Source organism: Notolepis coatsorum, assembly GCF_963971535.1.
Source record: "Notolepis coatsorum genome assembly, chromosome: 7".
In the NCBI taxonomy this organism is placed as follows: Eukaryota; Metazoa; Chordata; class Actinopteri; order Aulopiformes; family Paralepididae; genus Notolepis; species Notolepis coatsorum.
Window position 1 is genome coordinate 3,822,606 of NC_140171.1, and position 26,709 is coordinate 3,849,314.

The window sequence follows — 26,709 nt, forward strand, 5'->3', positions numbered from 1 at the left end:
AGTTTATATTGTGGTGTTGAGTTTATATTCTGGTGTTGAGTTTATATTGTGGTGTTGCTGAGTTTATATTGTGGTGTTGAGTTTATATTGTGGTGTTGAGTTTATATTGTGGTGTTGAGTTTATATTCTGGTGTTGAGTTTATATTGTGGTGTTGAGTTTATATTGTGGTGTTGAGTTTATATTCTGGTGTTGAGTTTATAGTGTGGTGTTGAGTTTATATTCTGGTGTTGAGTTTATATTGTGGTGTTGAGTTTATATTCTGGTGTTGAGTTTATATTGTGGTGTTGACTTTATATTCTGGTGTTGAGTTTATATTGTGGTGTTGAGTTTATATTCTGGTGTTGAGTTTATATTGTGGTGTTGAGTTTATATTCTGGTGTTGAGTTTATATTGTGGTGTTGCTGAGTTTATATTGTGGTGTTGAGTTTATATTCTGGTGTTGAGTTTATATTGTGGTGTTGAGTTTATATTCTGGTGTTGAGTTTATATTGTGGTGTTGCTGAGTTTATATTGTGGTGTTGAGTTTATATTGTGGTGTTGAGTTTATATTGTGGTGTTGAGTTTATATTGTGGTGTTTGAGTTTATATTGTGGTGCTGAGTTTATATTGTGGTGCTGAGTTTATATTCTGGTGTTGAGTTTATATTCTGGTGTTGAGTTTATATTCTGGTGTTGAGTTTATATTCTGGCGTTGAGTTTATATTGTGGCGTTGAGTTTATACTGTGGTGTAAGGCTGAGCCCGAACCCTGTTTTTAGGGTTCGAACGTTCGCCAGGTTTATCGAACGAACGTTCGAACGTTCGTTTTTTGTAAATTTTTTAATAAAAATAATTTTTTATTACATTTTTTTTTTTTTTTTTTTTACATTTTTTTTTTTTGTATTATAGATCCTACGGAGGGCGGCATTGCATAATCTATTGGTGAAAAAACATGTTGTTTACAGTGGTGGCTGTTCATGTAAACATGTAATTAAACAAAGCACTCAGAAGAAAATAAACAAGCTACTGAGTACTGCATAAAGTTCCTACTTATGATAAACAATAGCCCTTGCACACCGCAGTCACGTAAGGGGCTAGATAAACAAATGCATTCGTTTTGTGGCATTAGTGTTACACGTTCAATAACAGGTATTCACTCTTGGTCGACGGGAAGGAGAGAGGCGCGCGCCTCGGCTCCTTCCACCGTCTACCTCGGAACGGGGGACGACAGAGAGACACCGGCGGGGTGCCGCCGGGCTCCCAACACGCCTGCCACCCGTCCGCCCTCGGCCAGAGTTGTTTACAACGCAACCACCTCCCGCCATGAAGCTCGCGCTCCGTGGCCGAAAAAGGCTCGTATTCATTAATGATCCTTCCTCGGCGGGGAGCTACGGAGTCTGTTCACTCTGTTGTGCTTCTCGGTCTCGCAAGCAGATAAATGTATTGCCGGAAGTAAAAAAAATAAAAAAATACACGCTTGCCGATTGGTGGTAACAGCAGAGGCGGGTGCAAGCGGTGTGACGTAATTGGCAGAATCGCCTGTCAATCAAAATGGTTCTATTGCATTGGTTGAGACAATAGTATCCAGCTACAGCCCGGCAGAGACCACACTGGTTGAGCCGAGCGCACTCGGGGGACGCGCCGCTTCACATCGCCTCAACGTCGCGCGCCTGCTTTTTTTTTTTTCACCGAACGTTCGAACCTATTAATTAAAGTCCGAATGTCAACGTAACGAACGAACGTTCGAACGTTCAGGCTCAGCCTTACTGTGGTGTTGAGTTTATATTGTGGTGTTGAGTTTATATTGTGGTGTTGAGTTTATATTGTGGTGTTGAGTTTATATTGTGGTGCTGAGTTTATATTGTGGTGTTGAGTTTATATTCTGGTGTTGAGTTTATATTGTGGTGTTGAGTTTATATTGTGGTGTTGAGTTTATATTCTGGTGTTGAGTTTATATTGTGGTGCTGAGTTTATATTGTGGTGTTGAGTTTATATTCTGGTGTTGAGTTTATATTGTGGTGTTGAGTTTATATTGTGGTGTTGAGTTTATAGTTTATATTGTGGTGTTGAGTTTATATTCTGGTGTTGAGTTTATATTCTGGTGTTGAGTTTATATTGTGGTGTTGAGTTTATATTGTGGTGTTGAGTTTATATTCTGGTGTTGAGTTTATATTGTGGTGTTGAGTTTATATTGTGGTGCTGAGTTTATATTGTGGTGTTGAGTTTATATTGTGGTGCTGAGTTTATATTGTGGTGTTGAGTTGTTTATATTGTGGTGTTGAGTTGTTTATATTGTGGTGTTGAATTTATATTGTGGTGTTGAGTTTATATTGTGGTGTTGAGTTTATATTGTGGTGTTGAGTTTATATTGTGGTGTTGAGTTGTTTATATTGTGGTGTTGAATTTATATTGTGGTGTTGAGTTTATATTGTGGTGTTGAGTTTATATTGTGGTGTTTATATTGTGGTGTTGAGTTTATATTGTGGTGTTGAGTTTATATTGTGGTGTTGAGTTTATATTCTGGTGTTGAGTTTATATTGTGGTGTTGAGTTGTTTATATTGTGGTGTTGAGTTGTTTATATTGTGGTGTTGAATTTATATTGTGGTGTTGAGTTTATATTGTGGTGTTGAGTTTATATTGTGGTGTTGAGTTTATATTGTGGTGTTGAGTTGTTTATATTGTGGTGTTGAATTTATATTGTGGTGTTGAGTTTATATTGTGGTGTTGAGTTTATATTGTGGTGTTTATATTGTGGTGTTGAGTTTATATTGTGGTGTTGAGTTTATATTGTGGTGTTGAGTTTATATTCTGGTGTTGAGTTTATATTCTGGTGTTGAGTTCATATTGTGGTGTTGAGTGGCCCTGCAGTCAGTCGGTCAGTAGTGTTGGTGTGTCTCACCTTAGCGGTCATGAGGGAGATGGCTTTGGGGTCTGGTAAAGTGCTGGGGATACTACTGCAGAGCTGCCACATAAACCTAGAGAGGAGAGGGTCACGAGAGAGAGAGAGAGAGAGAGAGAGAGAGAGAGTCACAACAGAGAGAGAGAGAGATAAAGGATGAGACATAACAAGTTAGACAGACAAAGACGACCTTTAACATTTTCTGCCTTTAAAATAAAATTACATTTTATTTCTTAGCCGTGCTGTACTGTTACAAAAGTAATTTAGCTGTAAAAAATGTAATAAAAAATCTATCAGTGTACAAAAGGAGGCCTACACGTCACGGACGGGTCACCAATATAATCTATATCCACAAAAATTAGGAACTATTTGTGTACATTTCTTACCCAAAGTACGTGTGCTCAAATATATTCTTGTCCTGCAGGAACTGCATGTTGTCGTGCCAGATCCACTGCAAGAGACAATGAGCGGTGAGTACCAGGTGAGTACCAGGTGAGTACCAGGTGAGTACCAGGTGAGTACCAGGTGAGTACCAGGTGAGTACCAGGTGAGTACCAGGCCACCGGGACGTGACACCAACACAAACATCTAATGTGCTTTTTAAAACGACAACTAACTCAAAAGATTAAACCCAAATTACCTCAAGTAGATCAGGAGAGACATCGAAACTAAAATCTTTCCCATTCTCCTCCTCCAGCTCCACTCTCTTATAGAAGAGCATGTAGGCACTGTGTGTCTAGAGAGAGAGAGAGAGAGAGAGAGAGAGGGGGGAGAGAGAGACAGAGAGAGAGAGAGAGAGAGAGAGAGAGAGAGGGGGGAGAGAGAGACAGAGAGAGAGAGAGAGAGAGACATAGAGGGGGATATAAATAGAGAGAAAGAGAAATTGAGAGATAGAGAGAAATTAAATTAAAAGGACTTTTTCCAGCACAATTTTATACTCAATTGTTGTGCCTCTGAGTTGGTGCATGTAAACTCCATCCCATTTGCAATAGAGGAGATAAGTGTATATCTCTTGACTATTATATTAAAAAAACGTTATATTATTCACTATTGCGTGTTCCATTTCCAAGGCAATATAAACAATACTGTTTACTTAAGTATGAAGATATATTAGTTATAGCAGTGGTTTTCAACACTGAGATCTCTAAGCTAGCATCAGGGATACAGTGCACAGCGGGACGACCCTGCTTACCTTCTCGAAGGAGAAGTCCATGAACTTGTCGGTGACGGAGTCGTACGTTTTGGTCTGCGGGAGGAAACACAACACAGTGAGATCTAAACCAACGGTAATGACCAGGGCACTCATTTATAAAGTGTTTCTTAGGACCACATACAAGCCAACGTTGTGATTTATGAATATGTTATATTCATGTTAAAATTATTCAAATAAAATGTCCCGCAATTTTATGTGATACAGTCAAAGCGAAAACCAATTTCTATCATTACCCAAAGTATAGATTCTAAAGGTATACTCTTCATCTGCTTTTAATAATATTTTTTGAAATGATCTCTAGGATAAGAGAACATTTTGGACAAACAAGAGCTACCTAGAGCTACCTAGAGCTGAGCAGAAGGTGTGTTTGATTCGAGACCCCCTGGTCTACCTACAGCTGAGCAGAAGGTGTGTTTGATTCGAGACCCCCCGGTCTACCTACAGCTGAGCAGAAGGCGTGTTTGATTTCCTTACCGTCATCTCCCCTCCGAAGCATTCCGATGCCAGCTGGGCGGAGTCAAAGGGTTTCACCTCGGCATCGTTGAACAGGTACCTGGAGAGATCAATGGATCCAGAAGGTTCTTAGAATTCTAGAAACAATCGCATATAAGCTGTGGTGCAGTTTTAGCTCCAGAAAACAATATCCGCCATTTTGAGAAATGTAATTCAGTAAATAACTGTCGGCAATGCAAGTAAATCTACCAGTTGAATAGTATTGAAGTCGTCAGCTATTGCAATACCTTTGTTTACAATATATAGTAGTAGGGCTGGGCGATATAACGATAAATATCGCGATATATTTTAATAATCGATATCGAATATCGAAATAAAAAAAAATCTTTTTTTTTTTTTTTGTGACCTGCACCAGGGCAGTTTTAAAACCAGAGACAGTGGACAGACTTGTCTTTCTTGCCTGCAACTTAAAGTAATGGCTTTGCTTGTCCAAATGACAATACTGACCAAATTGAGATTTATTTTTCTCTTGTCCATTTATTTTGTTTGCTTTCTAATTTAAAATACAGTTTGAAACCGTCTGTACACAGTAGGCTATGTGTGCTAGCAGAACTAGACTCCAGTCACGAGTCACGGTGCACATGTGCGGTGGTTTGTCCACCAAAAAAGCGCCAAAAGATCGAAAATAAACGAGCAGAGCCAGAACTGTTCAACTCCCCTGGAGCCACAGCCAGCAGAGAAGCCGGTTTACTTTCACTTTCAAACCAGCTGCAGCCTGAGAACTGGAGTGTGAGGGGCTGTAACACTAAAGATGGCGGCAACGACAAAGAGTTGCTGCAAAATAAACATACATCTGTTGTTACATTTTTTATTTTATTTTTTCAATACTTATAACAATTCGATAATTATCGATATAGAGAAATATGATAACATTATCATATCCATTCCACATGGATATGATGTGGTGGTTATGACTGAATGTTTAGAATGCCCCTCTGTTCTCCATGTGGGCAGAGACAGTGGTGGAGGAGCATGTTCAGTGCCAGGCTAACACTCCCTAAATGTAGCACTGAACGGCACAGGAAGGCCTTCATTCCGACAGCCATCAGATGCATCACTGAGCACAGGGTGACAGTTACCATCTTCCTGGACTTTTACTTTTTTGTATCCACTTTTTCTCCTCTTTTTCTATTTTTTCTCCCATCCCAATTCCACTGTGCCAATTCTCCCCTCCCCGGTCTTGAACGTTTCTCGCATATGCCCCCCACTGGCCAGTTGTAGGGAGGATAGAAGCCCATCACGTGTCCCCTCCGGTACACGAGGAGGCAGCCTGTCGCATCTTTTCACCTGCCAGCGCGGACTCTCATTGGCGAGGTGTAACGTGTGGGAGGCTCACACACTGCCCCCGCCATTTCCTGTCTCTGCTGTGCAGGCGTCCCCCAACCGACCTGTAGGAGTCGCTGTCCACAACGTCCAGATGACCACCCATCGACTTCCCACCCGCTGACTCTGCCAATTGAGTTAGTATGGCGGCTGGCCCAAGCCGGAGGCAACGCCGACAGCCGGAATCGAACCCGGTGTCTCTTGCGTTGGTGACGAGCACAATGTCCGCTGCGCCACCCAGCTGCCTCTGGACTTTTACATTTTGAAACAACACTGTGCAATATTACACTTACTGTACACTGTATATTTTACTGTATATTTTATTCTATTCTTAGGCAATTTGTTTTGTTATTCTTATTCGTGACGTTGTTCCGTCTAAATGTTTTTAATGTGAGCGATTTGCAGTGTCAAACTTCCCTCTGGATAATTAAAGTATTTCTATTCTATATGCAGTTACGTATTACTGGATCTTGTAAAGAAGTCAGTGATATCATGCTCTCCCAGATGTTTCACCTGCTCTACCACTGCATCGACATTCGGCCATTTTCTTTTGAAAGTGGTTACCGGCGGTTACAGGCGGCCATGTTGGAGGAGAAAGAGAACCACACAGAGGCCATGTTTAGACGGAGAGAGTCTGAACAGAAACCGCAAAAGTCGTCTTGCGGTCTCACTTTTAATGTTGCGTTCAGACTAGTGTTTTGGGATGGAATTCTCCGTGCAGACGAGGCTGTACCGACTCCTCGAGACGACGGAGCCCCGCTGTCACACGATTGGCGCATATGTCACCTAATTTAATTAAAAAGCGAAGGTTCGAACGTCCGTTCGAAAAACCCTGACGAAGTTCGAATCCCAAAAACAGGCTTCGGGGGAAACAGCCTTACTCACCACTTGTTGGTCTTGTAGGCGTGCGGGTTGACGATGTCTCGGATGAAGCTGTAGTAATGGCCGCCGTCCGCCGTGCCCGTGTGCACCGTGACCCCGATGAGGTCGTACTCGTAGCTCTCGGTGACCTTGGCCTCGCCGCCCTCTTCCCGAAACCCTGGGGGGGGGGGGGGGGGGGGGGAGGAGCACAGGGTGTAAAGACTGTGCCGTTCAAACAGGCGTTTGGCTAATTATGCTCTGTGTAAATAATGTATTTTTTATCTGTTTTGGTTTTCCTGATCTTTCACGTTTTGGTAATTATTTTCTTTTACCATGCTGCTACTGTATCTTTGCACTTTATTGATGTTTTTACTATGTGAAGCACTTTGTGACCCTGGTCTGTGAAAGGTGCTATATAAATAAACTTTACTTACTTACAGAGCATCTACTCAGCAGTGTGTTCTCTGTAGGGCCTCGTGTGTGTGTCTGTGTGTGTGTGTGTGTGTGTGTGTGTGTGTGTGTGTGTGTGTGTGTGTTAGGGGTGGTGGGGAATCGATACATCATATTATTGCAATATTCTGCATGGTGATATATATATATATATTTCTATTGCAGATGTTGACTGTCAAAATCACAATCTATCTCAATATGGCATCATGACTCCAGTCTGGTGATAATATGGCATCATGACTCCAGTATGGTGATAATATGGCATCATGACTCCAGTATGGTGATAATATGGCATCATGACTCCAGACAGTATGGTGATAATATGGCATTATGACTCCAGACAGTATGGTGATAATATGGCATCATGACTCTAGTCTGGTGATAATATGGTATCATATCATGTGTGTGTGGTTGTGCCCATGCACCCTACCCTCCTTGCGGTCCCCCTTGCCCATGAGGAAGTCCTCGGTGTAGGGCGTCATGTCGAGGCGCAGCGGGAAGGAGAAGTGAGTGTTGACCTTCTCCTTCATCATGGTCACCATGTTGAAGGTGTAGCGCATGGTGTTGAAGCTCAGGATACGAGGCAGCTTCTTGAAACACGCCCTGCAGACAGAGAGACGAGAGAGAGGGAGAGAGCGAGAGAGGGGGAGAGAGGGAGAGAGAGGGGGGGAGAGGGAGACACAAGAGAGGGAAAGAGGGAGACGAGAGAGGGGGAGAGAGGGAGGGAGACACAAGAGAGGGAAAGACGAGAGGGCGAGACGGAGAGACGAGAGGGAGAGAGGGAGAGAGAGAGAGGGAGGGAGAGACGTTGTAAACGGGTGTGTGGGCTGCGTGTATTACTTACATAATTAGTTTATATTTAAATGTGCTATAGATAACATTCAGCCACTAGATGTCGCACTAGAGCAGCGGCATGTCAGCATGTCTCAACTAGCAGCACGTTTATCCAATCGGGTGCGTTGCATGTGGGGAGATGGGAAGTAGGGAGGGGATGCGTGTAGTCTTTTACCAACGGAGTTGCAGTTTTCCGCAATCCGATTGGCCACTGACGTTTCTCTCAGCGGCAATCGCGTGACGCCTAGTGCTATCACTGGTTAAGCTTAGGCGACTCTTTCGAAGTTGGTTAAGGTTAGAGTTTGTCTTTAGAGCAGGGCGATAGACCACCAGCCCTGATTCCAAACTCTAACCTTAACCAACTTCGAAAGAGTCGCCTAAGCTTAACCAGTGATAGAACTAGGCGTTAGCTAGCTAGCAGGCTGTTAAGAGGCAGAAATAGGCGTAACGCGATTGGCGCAGAGAGAAACGTCAGTGGCCAATCAGATCGCGGAACCCGAACGCGGAACTGCAACTCCGTTGGTAAAAGACTACACGCGGAGGGGATACATGCAGCAACATGTAAACAACAACAAACCCGCCACATTTTAAATGATTTCTTTGCACCCTTCTAAAAGCTCTGTGAAGTCCTTCATTCCAACAGCCATCAGACTATACAATGCATCACTGTGCCTCACTGAGCACAGGGTGACAGTTACCATCTTCCTGGACTCTTACTTTTGAAACAGCACTGTGCAATATTTCACCTACTGTAGACTTCAGTATATTTTTACTGTATTCATTTACTGTATATTTTATTTGATTCTATTCTTATATTTTATTCTATTTTTATTCTATTTTATCCTATTCTTAGGCAATTTGATTTGTTTTGGTTTTGTTATTCTTATTCGTGACCGGTTCTGTCTAAATGTTTAATGTTGAGCGATGTGCAGTGTCAAATTTCCCTCTGGGATGATAAAAGTATTTCTATTCTATTCTATTCTATTCTCTGTGGATGTATTTAATGATGACTATGCATAACCGTGCCATCTACACAGGGATTAAAGCAAAAAAAAATCTCCTGACTGAACTTTTTTTCTGGCCAAGTCATATTCTTATTTTAACCTCTACTGTATTTTTTTTTAATAGTGTTAGCGTTTTAAGGGAGCCTACTTGTAGAGCGAGCCTACTGTCCTGACTGTGACTATAGACCCTACTGTTGTGTGCTGGAGAGCGTGAATGCAAGTCTTGTGGCTAGCTTCTGATTGATGGCGAGCTAGCACCCCTCCCCACTTTGAACCATGAACTAAACGGCTTGTTATCATACAAACAAGGGACTAAACACGTTTCGCAATTATGCCACAACAACAATGGACAGTCTCCTCCCCACCGTTTGTATATATTTATTTACCACCCACTCACTCACCCCCTCCTAATGTACAGTCTCCTCCTCATCATATGTATATATTTACTGTTAGGATCTCTGGGTAACAGTACTGTATATTTGCATATCGTATATGTGACAAAATGTAACAGTACTATTACTATATACCTGTAAGGCATGTATGTCCCTATGTCATAAATGTCATGTATGTTGTGTATGTCATAAATGTCACTATGAATTGAAAATGGGGGACCCTGATGATGTAAACAAGACAAACGCCTTTCTCTGGTCTACATCCCCTTAACAATTGTGTGTATTGCTACTGGATTTACAAGATCCAGAGTGAATGAATGAATGAAAACTTTATTTAATACACAAGACCCTCTTATTGGGACCAAGTAAGGTTGTCGATAATCCAATGTATAGTTACAACCCCCCCCCCCATCCCACCCAACCACATCCAATGTACAGTTTCTTCGTCAAATGTATATACTCTTTTTAGACTATTTTTGTATCACAAACAATAGGCTACTGTATTTGTAAATCTGGTATGTCATAAATGTATAGATGTAGCAGTATTGTCTATCTGTATGTCATGTGTGTCATATATGTTATGATGAACTGAAAATGGGGGACCCTGATGTAAACAAGACGAAAGTCTTTCTCTGGTCTGCATCCCCTTAACAATTGTGTGTATTGAGCTGTACTGTACCCATTCTGCAATCTGTTAATAACAATCAATCAATATTTAACAGATTGCAGAATGGGTACAATACAGTACAGCTCAATACACACAATTGTTAAGGGGATGCAGACCAGAGAAAGACGTTCGTCTTGTTTACATCAGGGTCCCCCGTTTTCAATTCATAGTGACATACATGACATACAGGTATATAGTAATGTTACATTTGTGACATATATGATATGCAAATATACAGTACTGTTACCCAGAGATCTCCCGGACAAATGGGAGAAAGACGTTTATTGAGCTTAAAAACAATTGATAACGCAAATAACGTTCTGATTAACAAAGTCATTCGTTTTGTGGCATTAACGTTATCTAGATTTATCAACATTCATACATTTATCAGAAAGCGAGCGGCGCAAGCACACACACGAAACACCACCAACAACAACAACAACAACACACTGCTTGTCGCGTAAATAACGTTCTGATTAACAAAAGGCATTCGTTTTGTGGCATTCACGTTACCTAGATGTATCAATAGCAATAGTAATATATATGTTTCTTTAGACTAGAATAAGTCAAATGAACTTACGGTCTCGTAAAAGTTGCCGCATGTTGTTGATGAGTCAAGTTTACTCGCGAGTAGAGCTAGACGCTAGAGAGTCTCAAAATGGGCGCTTCCCATTGGTGCTGAGCACAGCGGAGGCGGGTGAAAGGGCTGTAAACTCAGAACAATCTCGCCTTCTGGTTGGTTGCATTTGCCTGAGAATTTGCCGATTGCTCGCAAATGACTGTTTGGTGCGGCCGCGGTAGGGGAAAAAAGGATATTTGACGCCTCTGATTGGCTCAGGTTAAAATCCGTCACGACTCCGAATCAAATGACGGAATCTCCAAATCAAATGGACGGATATCCGTCCCAAGACGGAACGCTTTAATGCCTGCATCTACAGCACCTTTAATATCGTCAATAAATAATGTTAATCAATCAATCATAGAAACCAAAAACAACCTCCCCCAAGCATTAAGAAAGTAGTACGGTTGAGAGAGAGAGAGACAGAGTAGTGGTGGAGAAGGTGGACCAGGCAAGAACATGGGTGTTTATATATCATACTGACGATATAAATCAACCAGACTAGAGTGTCTTTTCACTGAAAGGACTAAAGTTTAGGGTGTCTCCCGGGACGTGTGCCGACCTCTTCTCGGCGCGGACCTTCTTGCCGCACTGGGAGCAGGTGTACATGTTGTCCCCCTCCAGGGTGTCCTTGATGGTCACCTCGTCCAGAGACTCCTGGCAACGCGGAGCGAGACACAACATCAGCACCATGTTATACAAGAGGACCACTTGCATTACAGGGTTCCAAGCAGGGTTTCGTCGGCAAGGTTCAATTTAAGACATTAAGTCCTCCATTAACTTTAAAGAAAAGTATTATTGTAACTGCATGCATGTGTCCATCCGGTTGGTCTTCATGTCTCATCAAAGACTCACATAGATGTTCTTCATGTCGGCCACCTGGCACCGGACGGTGTAGAACTCCTCTGCCGTCTGGCTGACGTGGTCACAGTCCTGGAGGAGGAGGAGGAGGAGGAGGAGGAGGAGGAGGAGGAGGAGGAGGAGGAGGAGGGAGCAGGAGGGAGCAGGGAGCAGGAGGAGGAGATGAGGAGGAGGGGGAACGGGGTTAGAGCTGCTGGAGACCACTAGCTCTCTACACTAGAGCCGTTTCCCCGAAGCCTGTTTTTGGGCTTCAAACTCCGTCAGGGTTTTTCCGAACGGACGTTCGAACCTTCATTTTTAATAATAAAAAAAAGAAATAAAAATACTAACAAAAAAAATTTAAATGTAAAATGAAACTAAATCCTCAATTTGAATAAAGTGATTAATCTGATTAAATGATTTTTTTATTAAACATTTTAAAATCGATTTAGAATTCAAATGCCAACGTAACGAATGAAGGTTCGAACGTTTGGGCTCAGCCCTACTCTAGCTCTCTCTCTCTACACTCAGACTAACAGGTGCTATAGACCACTAGCTCTCTAACAGGTGCTATAGACCACTAGCTCTCTCTAAAAGGTGCTATAGACCACTAGCTCTCTCTAACAGGTACTGTAGACCACTAGCTCTCTCTAACAGGTACTGTAGACCACCACTCTCACCAGCGAGACCACGTTGTTGGTGATGACACCTCCGAAGAGCGTCTTCACTGTGTTTTTCTGAGGAGAATAAAACAAAAAAAAATAGTTAGATAAAAGTGTCCTTATGCAATTAGGAGAGTTCTCAAGATTATTTGAAATGAGGACCGTGTACAACAATTACATACAATCATGTGAAATAAGCACACAGTCATTTAGAGGCCGAGTGTACATAATGGTCCTCATTGCCAATGATGAGAATGAGACCCGTTTTTTAGACGCTATCCGATATTGTCCAACTCTTAATTTCCGATACCGATATCAACCGATAGCGATATATGTGGGGTTCCCCCCCCCCCCAAAAAACGGAATAATTTTAGGTAATTATTAGGGATGCTCGATATTGGCTTTTTTACCGATACCGATATACCGATATTGTCCAACTCTTAATTTCCGATACCGATATCAACCGATATCACATTTTAATGCCGATATCGGCCGATAATATCGGTAGGCCGATATTATCGGACATCATTTCTATAGAAATGTATAAAAAAATAAAAATAAAAAATGAAGCGATATTTTCCGATATCACATTTTAATGCCGATATCGGCCGATAATATCGGTAGGCCAATAATATCGGACATCCCTAGTAATTATTAACATTACATATCTCTTGTCATGGAATTACCACAACATTATGCATCCTTTTGACAATAAATAAATGTAAAAAAAAAAAAAAAAAAAAAAAAGGGAAAACCAATACCGATCATTTCCGATATTACATTTCAATGCCACTATCGGCCGATGACATGGGACATCCCTAGTGTCGAGGTGTTTACCAGGTCCTGGGACATCTCCTCTATCTTGGTGATGAGGTCGGTGAAGAACTCCGTCATGTCCTTCTGCTCCCCGGTGTTGAGCGGCTGCTTGTCCATGGTGTAGGTCTTACAGAAGGGCCGCGGGTTGTAGGCCTTCCGCTCACTCTCCTGGAGACACACAGAGAGAGAGGGGGGGCGTTGAACCACAGACCCCTCCAGTCCAAGTGTGACGAGCCTGCTGGTGTTCAGACTCGTCACGGTTCAAAAACTAAACTAATTCAAATGTCCACACAAGCGCAATATCAATCAATAAGGATATTGATTGATTATAGGCAGAATATAGTTCGACGGGCAAATAGAATGGCCGTAATACAGTCCGATGGTCAAAACCACAAAACAGGCTCTCGTACAAAAAAAACAAGGGATTGTTCAATACTCAAAGAACAGTCGTCCGGTCCAGGTTCAGTACACAAGGGGGGGGGGGGGTTCTCAGCCAGTCCAGGGTCCAGTACACAATGAACACCTTCTCGCCTTACAAAACTCTGTATACAACAATCTCTCTCTCTCTCTCAATGCAACAACTCCAACCTCACCTCCACTCAACTCACCGCTCACTAACCTAGTGTATTATAGTGTGTCTGGGGTGTGTGCGTGTGAGATGTGGGTGATCTAATGGTGCACAGGTGTGTGTTCTATCAGTACTAATCAGCTACCTAATTGTTTCCACTCCTTTCGTGGCAGTAATATCTCCCATCCTTCACATATCCATGAGAGGGGGGGGGGGGGGGGGGGGGGTGATATCTGTCACACAAGATATAGTTTAATCAAATTTGGCAGGTAGAATAATTAAAGTGTCAGTGTCTGGTGAATTTATGAATCCGCCAGACCTGGGCCAGTGAAAAAGTTACTTTCATATGTCCCATTTTACTGGGTAGATGAACAAAAACAAGAGTTGCAGATATCGCCAGTCTCAACAGGCTATACATCTGAATTGTGACGCTGTGAGTACAGGTTGCAGGGGCACCAAAAACAACAGCCCCCCCCCCCCCCCCTCTCTAGGGATCATGAATGTTCACAGCAAATGTTGTGACTGTAGGCCAAATAGGTCAGAAGATTCTCTCATCTGACAATGGAGGGTTTGGCCTGATGGTGACGCTAGAGGAGATTTCTTCCTCTTGGGGTCATGCATGTGCGCAGCATGTTTTATGGCAATCCAGCCGTTACTTTTCCGTGATATCTTGTCCTCGGTTTGGCCTGATGGTGGCACTAGAGAAAAGGTCATGGGGTCACCAAAATCAACGGGGTCCTGCCTCTTGGGGTCATAAATGTGCACAGCAAATGTCAGGGGGGCGATCCGGTCATTGCGTTTCGAGATACGGTGAGAACCGATGCACACAGGGCGAGAACACAACCTCCACCGAGGGCTGGGCGATAAAACGATAATTATCGCAATATATTTTTCCTCGTCGATATGAAACGGGGTCGACAATAAATCGATAAGAATTTTTTTATTTTTATTGTGACCTGCAACAGGGCAGCTTTAAAACCAGAGACGGTGGACAGACTTGTCTTTCTTGCCTGCAACTTAAAGTAATGGCTTTGCTTGTCCAAATGACAATACTGACCAAATTGAGATTTATTTTTCTCTTGTCCATTTATTTGGTTTGCTTTCTAATAAATTATTATAAAAAAAAAAATAAAAAAAAAAAATAAGTTATACTAATACACATATCGATAATTATCGATAATTTTTATAGAAAAAATTGTATACTATTTTTGGCCATATGGCCCAGCCCTACCTCCGGCGAGGCCAGACTCACCATGAGATACGGTGAGAACAGATACACACAGGGGCCAGAACACAACCTCCCCCTAGGGCTGGGCGATAAAACTATAATTATCGCGATATATTTTTCCTCGTCGATATTTACATTTACATTTACATTTAGTCATTTAGCTGACGCTTTTATCCAAAGCGACTTACAAGTTCTGTACGACAAGCCATCAGGAAGGGCACAACTCTATCAGCTGAGCAACAATGTTCATGAAAGTGTTGAGTGCTACAGTGTAGGTTAGTTTATTAGGACAAGTGCATGACAGTACGGTTAGTTAGGGTTAGATTTTTTTTTTTTTTTTTTTTTTTAATTCAGATAATGGTTGAAGAAGTGCGTCTTTAGTCGACGCCGAAAGATTGGACGTGATTCGGCTGTCCTAACTGGGGTGGGTAGTTCATTCCACCATTGTGGGGCAAGGACTGAGAATAGGCGACTTCTCTTTGATGACCCTCCCGGAGCTTGGATAGGAGTAGGTCTGAGGCGGCCAGAAGATGCAGAGCGTAGGGGTCTTGAGGGTGTGTAGTTAGAGACCATTGACCGGAGGTAGGCGGGAGCGGTTCCCTTTGCCGCACGGTATGCTAGGTCGAGGGCCTTGAAGCGGATTCGTGCAGCAATGGGGAGCCAGTGCAGGTCCCTAAGAAGTGGGGTGACATGGGCCGACTTCGGTAGGTTTGAGATCAGGCGGGCCGCTGCGTTCTGAATGAGTTGAAGAGGCTTAGTGGCAGTGGCCGGGAGGCCAGCGAGCAGTGCATTGCAGTAGTCGAGGCGGGAGATGACTGTTGATTGGACGAGGAGTTGGGTGGCTTCTTTTGTCAGGAAGGGGCGTATCCTTCTGACGTTGCTCAGGAGGAATCGGCAGGTTCTGGTCGTCGCTGCGATGTGAGCAGAGAAGTTCAACTGGTCGTCGAGGACAACACCAAGGTTCTTGGCGGTCGGGGACGCAGTCACAGCTGCATTCTCGACTGTGATTGAAAGGTCGGTTAGGGGGGAGGATTTGGCCGATATGAAACGTGGTCGATAATGAGATGATTTTAGTCTATTTTACCATGTCTATTCTAGTTATCTTTTTATTATTATTACTATTACTATTGTTTTATTGCACAATCGAAGCGGGCATGGCCAACCGCATTTCATGCCCTGGTATGTATGTGATGAATAAAACTCTTGAATCTTGAGATAATAATAATAATAATGCAGGACCTCTTTAGGTGGTCTTTAATCGGCATGCAACAAACTGGACATGCAATTGGAGCGGCACACACACACCGGGATACACACACACATGCATTGTCTTTCCGCAGTCGCCGATGCGATTAGTCTCTGCGATTAACCCATCCCGTTGTCCTTCCCCCCCATGGGCAGCCGGGAGCAGATAGGGCGTCAACGTGAGCCGCGCCCCGGGGACCAATCCAAGTGCTCCTGTCCGTCTTCGTCAAGGACGCCACAGCGTTAGCGATCTGTTGTTGTGCATGTTTTTCCATTGGGTTTAACTTATCGGGGGGGAAACCCTTGCGAGCACAGAGGGGGAGAAAACATGCAAACTCCACACAGAAAGGCCTGGGAGATACCCCACCTGGGTACCTGGCATCATGGAAACCTGGTCTCCAAGAGGGAATCGAACCCTGGACCTTCTTGCTGTGAGGCGACCGTGTTAAGTAACCACTACACCACCGTCCCGGGTGAGAACAGATACACACGGGGGGCGAGAACACACCCTGCCCAGACTGCCAGAGGCCAGGTTTTAGTGGAAGTAGAAGCTGGGAAGCGTGTGGTAAGAGCGGCCGTAGTGAGTAGGTTTGGTCCCAGACTCACCATGAGGTACGTGAACATCTTCTGGAGCTCCAGCAGAGTGGTCTTGTGCTTGATCTCCTCGGCGTACTGGAAATACAAACACTGCATCAGAAGCCATCACGTGTAAACACAGAATCAGCAGAGAGTGGTCTGTGTTAAATGTTAATATCGGTTATCGGCCATAAGAGAAATGTTAATATCGGTTATCGACCATAACAGAAATGTTAATATCAGCCATAACAGAAATGTTAATATCGGTTATCGACCATAACAGAAATGTTAATATCAGCCATAACAGAAATGTTAATATCGGTTATCGGCCATAACAAAAATGTTAATATCAGCCATAGCAGACATTTTAATATCAGCCATAGCAGACATTTTAATATCAGCCATAACAGAAATGTTAATATCAGCGATAGACATTTTAATATCAGCCATAACAGAAATGTTAATATCAGCCATAACAGAAATGTTAATATCAGCCATAACAGACATGTTAATATCAGCCATAACAGAAATGTTAATATCAGCCATAACAGAAATGTTAATATCAGCCATAACAGAAATGTTAATGTCAGCCATAACAGAAATGTTAATGTCAGCCATAGCAGACATGTTAATGTTGGTTGTTATTGTCTGACCTGGGCGGTGAACACGGCCTGCCGGGCCTCAGGGATCATGTACAGCTGCTGGATGGTGGAGGCCAGGTAGCAGGTGGCCCCCAGGTTGGTCAGGCCCACGAAGCGGCACTCCGCCCGGACGTCGTCGTGAGGCCAGTAGTCCCACTTGTACGGAGCGTGAGAGGCTGGGGGGGGGGGGGGCAGCAAAATCCTGTATTAGCTACTACACAGACCAACAGATCAATGTTCACATTTTTAACAAAGTGCAGCAATTTTAGGAATAATATATATATATATATAGCGCAAAGGACCTTTTGTAAACTCAAGCACTTTCAAGGTAAAAGTAAAACGGAGTACTTTCAAGTAGGGATGTCCCGATCACGTTTTTTTGCTCCCGATCCGATCCCGATCATGTGATTTTGAGTATCTACCGATACCAATCTTTCCCGATCAGATTTTATATATATATAAAAAAAAAAAAAAAACGTAAATTATTATTATTATTATTATTTATTTTTTTATTCAACAAACATGACCATGTTCACGTCTTAAACTCATACTGAGGCCTTAGTTTTGGTTTTAAATTGCATATCATCATTCATTTATTTATTGTCACACAGAGCAGAAGAATTTTGCCAAAACAAACCAATAGTATCCAGCTGCAGAACGGCAGACCAGCCACACTCTCAGACCCAAACGCATTTCCTTTGATTTAATTATACATCAAAGGATTTATGTCAAGGATTGCAATGCCTCGCTTGAATGAAGTTAACTTTTCACCTGGATAACGTCAACATTCAGGGTGAATGTAATGTGAGAAATTGGGATTGTGATCGGATCGGGACATCCCTACTTTCAAGTACATTCCAGAACAGTTGGCCATTAAAAAAAATTAAAACTCTCAATTCTCTCTTTTTTTTATGAACCAGACTAAGATTTATTATACTTTATACTTATAGCACATGCATGAGTCTGGTCTCCTTTGAAAGGTAACATTCTTACACAATAAAGAAAAATCATCATGCGATTAAAAAATGCATACATTTTTTTTTACTTTTAATTCTTTCTGTAGTTAAAGGAAAAGTCCAACATTTCGGGAAATTAGCTTATTTGCCATCTACCCTGGAGTTAGACAAGAAGATACATACCTTGTTCTTCTCTGTGCATGCAGTAGGAGTAACAAGCCAGAGTCACGCCGCTCATAAAAAAACCAACCCTGAACCCTACCGTCATAGGCAACTACCGTCCTGTCTCTCTTCTCTCCTTCCTTTCTAAAACACTTGAACGTGCTGTATCCAACCAACTTACTACTTATCTCTTACAGAATGACCTCCTAGACCCTAATCAGTCAGGCTTCAGGACTGGTCACTCCACAGAGACAGCCCTCATTGCGGTCACAGAGGCACTTCACTTAGCAAAAGCGAAAGGCCTCTCCTCTGTCCTGATTCTCCTAGATCTATCTGCAGCCTTCGACACAGTCAACCACCAGATCCTCCTTGCGGCCCTCGCAGGAATGGGAGTGGCTGGCTCTGCGCTGACATGGCTGTCATCATACCTCAATGACCGCTCCTACCAAGTGTCATGGAGAGGGACCCTGTCGGCCACCCGCCCCCTGCGGACGGGTGTCCCCCAGGGCTCGGTTTTAGGACCCCTTCTCTTCTCCCTCTACACTAAATCACTGGGTAACATTATCACGTCTCATGGCTTCTCCTACCATTGTTATGCCGACGATACTCAACTCTTCCTCTCCTTCCCTCCCTCAGATATCCACGTCTCTGTGCGGATCTCGGCCTGTCTGTCCGACATCTCAGCCTGGATGACGTCCAACCACCTCAAACTGAACCTAAGCAAAACAGAATTGCTCCACCTGCCGGCCAAATCCTCCCCCCTAACCGACCTTTCAATCACAGTCGAGAATGCAGCTGTGACTGCGTCCCCGACCGCCAAGAACCTTGGTGTTGTCCTCGACGACCAGTTGAACTTCTCTGCTCACATCGCAGCGACGACCAGAACCTGCCGATTCCTCCTGAGCAACGTCAGAAGGATACGCCCCTTCCTGACAAAAGAAGCCACCCAACTCCTCGTCCAATCAACAGTCATCTCCCGCCTCGACTACTGCAATGCACTGCTCGCTGGCCTCCCGGCCACTGCCACTAAGCCTCTTCAACTCATTCAGAACGCAGCGGCCCGCCTGATCTCAAACCTACCGAAGTCGGCCCATGTCACCCCACTTCTTAGGGACCTGCACTGGCTCCCCATTGCTGCACGAATCCGCTTCAAGGCCCTCGACCTAGCATACCGTGCGGCAAAGGGAACCGCTCCCGCCTACCTCCGGTCAATGGTCTCTAACTACACACCCTCAAGACCCCTACGCTCTGCATCTTCTGGCCGCCTCAGACCTACTCCTATCCAAGCTCCGGGAGGGTCATCAAAGAGAAGTCGCCTATTCTCAGTCCTTGCCCCACAATGGTGGAATGAACTACCCACCCCAGTTAGGACAGCCGAATCACGTCCAATCTTTCGCCGTCGACTAAAGACGCACTTCTTCAACCATTATCTGAATTAAAAAAAAAAAAAAAAAAAAGTCTAACCCTAACTAACCGTACTGTCATGCACTTGTCCTAATAAACTAACCTACACTGTAGCACTCAACACTTTGATGAACATTGTTGCTCAGCTGATAGAGTTGTGCCCTTCCTGATGGCTTGTCGTACAGAACTTGTAAGTCGCTTTGGATAAAAGCGTCAGCTAAATGACTAAATGTAAATGTAAATGTAGGAAGACGTTGGGAACTAGGCTAATGGAGGAACCTACTTCCAGTGACTGACGCTAAGCTAGGCTAACGGTGCGCGTCTTCCTACTCCTACTGCATGCACAGAGAAGAAAAAAGGTATGTATCTTCTTGTCTGACTCCAGGGTAGATGGCAAATAAGCTAATTTCCCAAAATGTTGGAGTTTTCCTTTAATCAATGGAAATTAATGCGATAAAGTCCCAGCCCTAGATATTATATGATATCATACCCTGCATGTGTTGGGACATAAGACCTCTATATGATATGATATTATATAAGATATATTATATTATATATACAGTAGACCATACCCTGCATGTGTTGGGACATAAGACCTCTATATGATATGATATTATATAAGATATATTATATTACATTATATATACAGTAGACCATACCCTGCATGTGTTGGGACATCAGACCTCTATATGATATGATATGATATAAGATATATTATATGATATTACATTATAGTAGACCATACCCTGCATGTGCTGGGACATCATACCTCTATATGATATGATATATGATATATTACATTATATATACAGTAGACCATACCCTGCATGTGTTGGGACATAAGACCTCTATATGATATGATATTATATAAGATATATTACATTATATATACAGTAGACGACCATACCCTGCATGTGTTGGGACATAAGACCTCTATATGATATGATATTATATAAGATATATCACATTATATATACAGTAGACGACCATACCCTGCATGTGTTGGGACATAAGACCTCTATATGATATGATATTATATAAGATATATCACATTATATATACAGTAGACCATACCCTGCATGTGCTGGGACATGACCCAGTTGTGCAGCAGCCGGTAGTTCTCCACGGAGCCCTTCACCGTCTCCACCAGCAGGTCGTAGGCGGCGGCGCGGGCCGCGTGCGACTTGCACTTGGGCTGCGCGCGGTCCGCCAGGCTGGGCAGCAGGAAGAGCAGGTTGTGGACGTCGCGCAGGAACTCCTGGCCCTCGCGGGAGAACTTGAAGGGGGGCTTGTGCTTCAGCACGCTGGTGGCCAGGCGCAGGAGGCCCGTGAGGCCGTCGTCCTCGATGGCGCCGTCCTGCTGGTCCAGGATCTCACGGCTGACGGGGGACACACAGGGGAACACTCTGGGGTTAATAACCCTTTCACCGCCGCTAAAACATGGAACAGTCTTCCATAGGGCTGTCTTAAATACTTCGAAGCTTCGTTGGGCATGGGTTTCGAATATGAAAATAAAATTCTATTCAGTTAAAAAATATATATATATGATTTTTTTTTTTTTTTTTTGCTAAATCAACTCTGCCTCTCTTTGTTAACTACAACAAGCAATGCTTTTTGTTATCTAAGATGAGGTCGGACTCGGCACTGACAGATTTGTGTTCATTGTGCTGCTTTTATAAAACCTCAAATGACGGCTTACAATATTTCATGAAAGCAAAGTGTTTCGTTTGTCTTTTAAAAAGGTTTAAACTTTACATATATCACTGACAAAGTTGAACAAAGTGCTGTACAAGTCCCACAACATAAAAAAATAAAAATAATAATAATAATATATATATCCCCCCCCCCCACGAAGCTTCGAATTAAAATCGAATCTCAGCCCCGAAGTTTCGAATTCCAAAAGAAAAATCGAAGGCCAGCCCTAGTCTTCCACTGGAAATGAGGTCTGCCAAGACCCTACAGAGTTTTAAAACACAGCTGAAGACTCACCTGTTTTTATTGGCGTTCTGAGGCTCGGTGAGCCACACATCCCTAGTCGTGTGGCGATTGTTTATAAAATATATATTATTGTAGTTTTTATGACTGTGTGTGTACTGTATTTTGTATTTCTTTTAGTATCTCTGTTTTTATATTGTACAGCACTTTGGTACAACTTCGGTTGATTTAAATGTGCTTTATAAATAAAGTTGACCTTGACCTACCAACCGGGTTAACCCTTTTACTGAGACAACACACAAGGTTAGCCCTTTCACTGCCGCGCAACCAAAACGGTCAACCCTTTCACTGCAACACCACACATAAGGTTAACCCTTTCACTGTCGCACAACAGCAGGTTAACCCTTTCACTGCCACACTACAGAAGGTTAACCTTTTACTATCACACTACCGACGGGGTAACCGTAGTGTGATAGTAAAGGGTTAACCTTCTGTAGTGTGGCAGTGCAAGGGTTAAGGAACATACCGGTGCGGTGATGCCCCTACGTTATTTATCTCCTTGTACAAGAAATCCATGTGCGCATTGGACCAGAAAGGCGCAACGCATATATATTTTCTTTGAGAATACATCCACAGGGCTTTTAAAAAGGTGCAGAATAAAATTATTGTTGTATTAGTGATAGTGTGTTGTGTACCAGTCCACTCTGCTGGTATATAAAGGTGAATAGTGTTGTTGTGTACCAGTCCACTCTGCTGGTATATAAGGTGAATAGTGTGTTGTGTACCAGTCCACTCTGCTGGTATATAAGGTGAATAGTGTGTTGTGTACCAGTCCACTCTGCTGGTATATAAGGTGAATAGTGTGTTGTGTACCAGTCCACTCTGCTGGTATATAAAGGTGAATAGTGTGTTGTGTACCAGTCCACTCTGCTGGTATATAAAGGTGAATAGTGTGTTGTGTACCAGTCCACTCTGCTGGTATATAAGGTGAATAGTGTGTTGTGTACCAGTCCACTCTGCAGGTATATAAGGTGAATAGTGTGTTGTGTACCAGTCCACTCTGCAGGTATATAAGGTGAATAGTGTGTTGTGTACCAGTCCACTCTGCTGGTATATAAGGTGAATAGTGTGTTGTGTACCAGTCCACTCTGCTGGTATATAAATAAGGTGAATAGTGTGTTGTGTACCAGTCCACTCTGCAGGTATATAAGGTGAAGTGTGTTGTGTACCAGTCCACTCTGCTGGTATATAAGGTGAATAGTGTGTTGTGTACCAGTCCACTCTGCAGGTATATAAGGTGAATAGTGTGTTGTGTACCAGTCCACTCTGCAGGTATATAAGGTGAATAGTGTGTTGTGTACCAGTCCACTCTGCTGGTATATAAGGTGAATAGTGTTGTTGTGTACCAGTCCACTCTGCAGGTATATAAGGTGAATAGTGTGTTGTGTACCAGTCCACTCTGCAGGTATATAAGGTGAATAGTGTGTTGTGTACCAGTCCACTCTGCAGGTATATAAGGTGAATAGTGTGTTGTGTACCAGTCCACTCTGCAGCATCAGTCTCACAGAGAGAGAGAGTTGAGAGTTGAGGAGTGAGACTGGACCTCACTGTAGCAAAGCTCAAATTGAGCCAAATCATTCTCCTCACGGAGTACTGACACAGAGTGTAGCTTGCAGAGAGTATGGCTCATCCTTTTTTTTTATATATTTATATATGATGGAACATAATAGCTATGATCTAGATTTGATTTCGGGGATAATAGCGTATACAGGCAAGACATGGCAATGTGTACAATGGAATCGACGTATACTGCCATAACAGTTGACTGGCCACAATTATATTATTATGCTGTGAACAAGCCACAATAATATTATTATACTGTCAACAAGCCACAATAATATTATTATACCGTCAACTGGCCACAATAATATTATTATACCGTCAACTGGCCACAATAATATTATTATACTGTCAACAAGCAATAGTCCTCAATATGACAAAAAGAAAAGACTGCTGCATAAACTAAGTGCATTTGGCTCACCTCCTGATACAGTCCGCAAGGTGTCGGGCCAACGCATCCAGGTCCAGCAGGGTGGTCTGTAGTGAGGCGACGACCAGAGAGTTGAGTGACATGTTCTGGGCTAACATCACGACACGGATATGTTCTGGACTAACATCTTGACACGGATGTTCCGACACAGATAATGTTCTGGACTAACATCTTGACACAGATATGTTCTGGACTAACATCTTGACACAGATATGTTCTGGACTAACGTCTTGACACAGATATGTTCTGGACTAACGTCTTGACACATATGTTCTGGGCTAACATCTTGACACGGATGTTCCGACACAGATAATGTTCTGGGCTAACATCTTGACACGGATGTTCCGACACAGATAATGTTCTGGACTAACATCTTGACACAGATATGTTCTGGACTAACATCTTGACACAGATATGTTCTGGACTAACGTCTTGACACATATGTTCTGGACTAACGTCTTGACACATATGTTCTGGACTAACGTCTTGACACATATGTTCTGGACTAACATCTCGACCGACTGAGGTTCCTACAGACAGACTGAGGTTCCTACAGACAGACTGAGGTTCCTACAGACAGACTGAGGGTTCCTACAGACAGACTGAGGTTCCTACAGACAGACTGAGGTTCCTACAGACAGACTGAGGTTCCTACAGACAGACTGAGGTTCCTACAGACAGACTGAGGTTCCTACAGACAGACTGAGGTTCCTACAGACAGACTGAGGTTCCTACAGACAGACTGAGGTTCCTACAGACAGACTGAGGTTCCTACAGACAGACAGGTTCCTACAGACAGACAGGTTCCTACACACCTGGCTGGCGTCTTTAACGTGGATGTTGTCTATGAGTTTACAGAGGAGCCAGAAGTACTCCTTACATCCCGTCCTCAGCAGAGGCTCCTCCTCGTAGTCCTCCACCTGCAGGGACAGGAGACACACAGAATAATAATAATAATAATAATAATAATAATACTAATACTAATACTAATAATAATAATAATAATAATAATAATAATAATACATCTAATTTCTATAGCGCCTTTCAGGAAACCCAAGGTCGCTTCATTTACATTTACATTTAGTCATTTAGCTGACGCTTTTATCCAAAGCGACTTACAAGTTCTGTACGGCAAGTCATCAGGAAGGGTACAACTCTATCAGCTGAGTAACAATGTTCATAAAAGTGTTGAGTGCTACAGTGTAGGTTAGTTTATTAGGACAAGTGCATGACAGTAAGGTTAGTTAGGGTTAGATCTTATTTCAGATAATGATTGAAGAAGTGCGTCTTTAGTCGACGGCGAAAGATTGGACGTGTTTCGGCTGCTGTCCTAACTGGGGTGGGTAGTTCATTCCACCATTGTGGGGCAAGGACCGAGAATAGGCGGCTTCTCCTTGATGACCCTCCCGGAGCTCGGATAGGAGTAGGTCTGAGGCGGCCAGAAGATGCAGAGCGTAGGGGTCTTGAGGGTGTGTAGTTAGAGACCATTGACCGGAGGTAGGCGGGAGCGGTTCCCTTTGCCGCACGGTATGCCAGGTCGAGGGCCTTGAAGCGGATTCGTGCAGCAATGGGGGAGCCAGTGCAGGTCCCTAAGAAGTGGGGTGACATGGGCCGACTTCGGTAGGTTTCACAATCAAGAGGGCTAGGGAAAGGGGGCAATAGGGGTAAAAAGGGGGGGGGGTGAGGGCAGGTAAGGGATAATGAACCTAATCTAATCTAAACTAACTAATGGGGGAAAAGCCTTGCTGAGAGCAGTTTTGAAAGTGTCCAGGGTTGGGGCGTTGCAGATTTCAGGGCGGAGAGAGAGTTCCAGAGGGTAGGGGACGCCACGCTGAAGGCTCCGTCACCGAAAGTCCGTAACCTGGTGCGAGGGATGGAGAGGAGACCCAGATCGGAGGATCGTAGGTTCCGGGATGGAGTGTGGTGTGCTGGTGGAGGAGATCAGACACGAGCCTGACGGGAGACACAGCAACTTGAGCCTGACGGAGAGATCTCACAGTAGGGCTGAGCCCAAACGTTTGAACGTTCTGACCTTCGTTCGTTACGTTGGCATTCTAAATCTAAATCAACATTCGAATTTTACAGTCTAATTTGACAGAGTCTATTCATTCTGTTTAAACCAATGGGGTTTTTCCTCACAGTTGCAGATAAAGATTAGGCTACACTAATATTATAGTATTAAAAACTGATAAGCTATATTCATAAAAAATAAACGAATTTAATCAGATTAATCACTTTATTCAAATTGAGGATTTAGTTTGAGGATATTTATTAAAAAAAAGAAAAAAATTATTCAGAATATATTTTCTTTGGAATATTATTTATTATTATTATTATTTTTTTAAACAAAGGTTCGAACGTCCGTTTGAAAAACCCTGACGAATTTCGAATCCCAAAAACAGGCTTCGGGGACAGCCTTATCTCACCGCCAGCAACTTGAGTGACGGGTCGCTCTATTCTAATGTGCTGTGTGGGCGCTGTGAAAGTGCTCCGATTGTATCGCCGTAGGGGTGTCGTGGAGCTACACGCTTTTGACCAAGGAACCGTTCTGGTGAAGAATGATGAAACATCGAATATCTGGCATCTTTTATTGTGAAGTTCTGCTACCCAAAATAATGAGACAATGACAGAAGTGTGTGTATATATAAGGTAATTGAGGGGTATATAAGATGAATGAGGGGTCTATAAGGTGAATGGGGGTATATAAGGTAATTGAGGGGTATATAAGGTAAATGAGGGGTATATAAGGTAAATGAGGGGTATATAAGGTGAATAGTGTTGTGTACCAGTCCACTCTGCTGGTATATATACATGACTCACCCGTAGTGGTTTGACGGCCTATTTGTATATATATGTATATATATGTGTATAT

The 26,709-nt window shown here is 43.2% G+C and overlaps 1 protein-coding gene across 1 annotated transcript in view; it reads right to left on the reverse strand.

Moving 5' to 3' along the window:
* usp34 (ubiquitin specific peptidase 34) overlaps positions 1–26,709 on the reverse strand; it is a 245,563-nt gene that overhangs the window by 75,683 nt on the left and 143,171 nt on the right. The window contains 16 exon segments of the mRNA XM_084319311.1: positions 2,879–2,954; positions 3,265–3,329; positions 3,519–3,614; positions 4,071–4,124; positions 4,566–4,644; positions 6,813–6,966; positions 7,669–7,841; positions 11,317–11,411; positions 11,610–11,687; positions 12,275–12,331; positions 13,094–13,240; positions 16,720–16,785; positions 17,343–17,506; positions 20,927–21,231; positions 23,829–23,884; positions 24,653–24,757. Of these exon segments, the coding sequence (XP_084175437.1) occupies positions 2,879–2,954; positions 3,265–3,329; positions 3,519–3,614; positions 4,071–4,124; positions 4,566–4,644; positions 6,813–6,966; positions 7,669–7,841; positions 11,317–11,411; positions 11,610–11,687; positions 12,275–12,331; positions 13,094–13,240; positions 16,720–16,785; positions 17,343–17,506; positions 20,927–21,231; positions 23,829–23,884; positions 24,653–24,757 (1,770 nt within the window).